Below are 1,565 nucleotides of genomic sequence, written 5' to 3' on the forward strand. Positions count from 1 at the left end.
GTTGTTCAGCATGGGGGTGAGTAGAAAATGAAGGCTAATCATGTTTTGGGTGTACTATTCCTTTAAGGCTTCATAAAAAAAACAACGTGTCAAAATAAAAGCGACCATTTTTCAGATAAAAAAAGTTCATTTCAGAAGATTATTTAGCAAAAATGACTTTTTCATTATTTTCCCTCTTAGTAAACCTATTAGCTCCTCCTGTTCCTTACAGATTTGGGGTTTTCAGACAGAGCCCCAGCCTTTACTTCCTTATTTCCTCCTTGCACACATGGCCAGTGTTATATCTCCAGTTGAGCACCGTTGTTATTGTAAATATATGCAAAAGTGTTTTATTTACTAACAAACTGAGCAGAAACACAGCATGAAACACACAAATAAAAAGCAGCATCAGGATGTGGTAATATTTCTGGGCAGCAGGGGTATAAATATAAAAATCATTGCAGATGGCTGGTCTGGACTTTCAGTGGCCTAGTCAAAGTTCTTAGGTCAGTCTAGTTGAAATGTGGTGCTGGGACCCTCAGAGAGGCTGTGTAGGAGTGAACATCTGCAAAATGAAGCAAAATGATTTCCTTCCCAGCCAGGTGAGTCTGATCGAACAAACAGCCTTTACTGAGAGCTGCTGCTGCTGCTAAAGTAGTTTCACTCAATCATCACAGCTGTGAAGGTTTAGAAGCAGAACTGTAATACATGCTAGTAAATCTGACGCTGTGGACCTCTGGTCTCCTTCCACACACCTCAGAATCTCAGCCAGCTTGGCGCTCGGCCCGTGTTTGGTGCCTGACAGCAGAGTGTGCAGACGGCCCACGCTCTTCATGGCCGATGACAGCGGGGAAGACAGTCGGATCTCCTGGATGTACTTCCTCCCCGTCAGAGGAGTGGATACCTTCAGAACCGAGGCCTGGAGGGAGCAGAGAGGGCGTCTTTGTTCCGTTTACAAGAGAAGAAACGAGGGCAGGGGATGAGCAGGAGGCGAGCCTTACGGTGAGGTTTGTGCTCAGTCTGTAGGCGTTACTGTCCTGGTTCTCCATCCCTTCACACAGGCACGGCCCAGGGGTCCCGATGTTGTCATTTGCCCCCTCTCCAGTGAAGATTCTCTCATCCAGACTCCCTGTAGCCAGAACATGTTCCTCATAGAGGCGACTGAGCGACAGGCTGAGGAAGGGATCAGAGGGAACACGTTATTCAGGGCAAACGTCTGATCTACGTTTGGTTCTGCCTTCTGCATAGACACTCACAAACTGTCTCCAAAGTTCATAGGATCCAGAAAACCAGTCAGACTGTCTTCCTTTCCTCTGAGAATCTGTGGAGAAAAGAAGAAAACTGAAATTCGATGAAGGATCTCCTGTTTTTCTGCTAAGGCAGGAGTGGGAAACCTACGGCGTCCGGGTCGTCTTTCTACGTCGTTAAAAACATAAAACTCCCCAAAATATTCAGTTAGAATTCAAAAGGTACAGGGATCCTACAGCATAAGGCAAGTTAAATTCAAGACTTTTTAAGACTTTTTATGGACCCGCGGGAACCCTGGGTTAAAGTAAACACTTTCATTCCTTTAATTCTGTAGATTC

At 45.4% G+C, this 1,565-nt stretch overlaps 1 protein-coding gene across 1 annotated transcript in view; it reads right to left on the reverse strand.

Annotated features, from left to right (window-relative positions):
* Positions 1–1,565, reverse strand: part of rbl2 (retinoblastoma-like 2) — a 23,154-nt gene that overhangs the window by 12,603 nt on the left and 8,986 nt on the right. Inside the window, exons 7-10 of the mRNA XM_015398866.1 lie at positions 1,236–1,300; positions 981–1,152; positions 705–898; positions 338–344 (exon numbers count right to left, since the gene is read on the reverse strand). Coding sequence (XP_015254352.1) covers positions 338–344; positions 705–898; positions 981–1,152; positions 1,236–1,300 — 438 coding nt within the window. The remainder of the gene's footprint in view (positions 1–337; positions 345–704; positions 899–980; positions 1,153–1,235; positions 1,301–1,565) is intronic.

This window comes from Cyprinodon variegatus, unplaced genomic scaffold (genome assembly GCF_000732505.1).
Source record: "Cyprinodon variegatus isolate N-32 unplaced genomic scaffold, C_variegatus-1.0 Scaffold968, whole genome shotgun sequence".
In the NCBI taxonomy this organism is placed as follows: domain Eukaryota; kingdom Metazoa; phylum Chordata; class Actinopteri; order Cyprinodontiformes; family Cyprinodontidae; genus Cyprinodon; species Cyprinodon variegatus.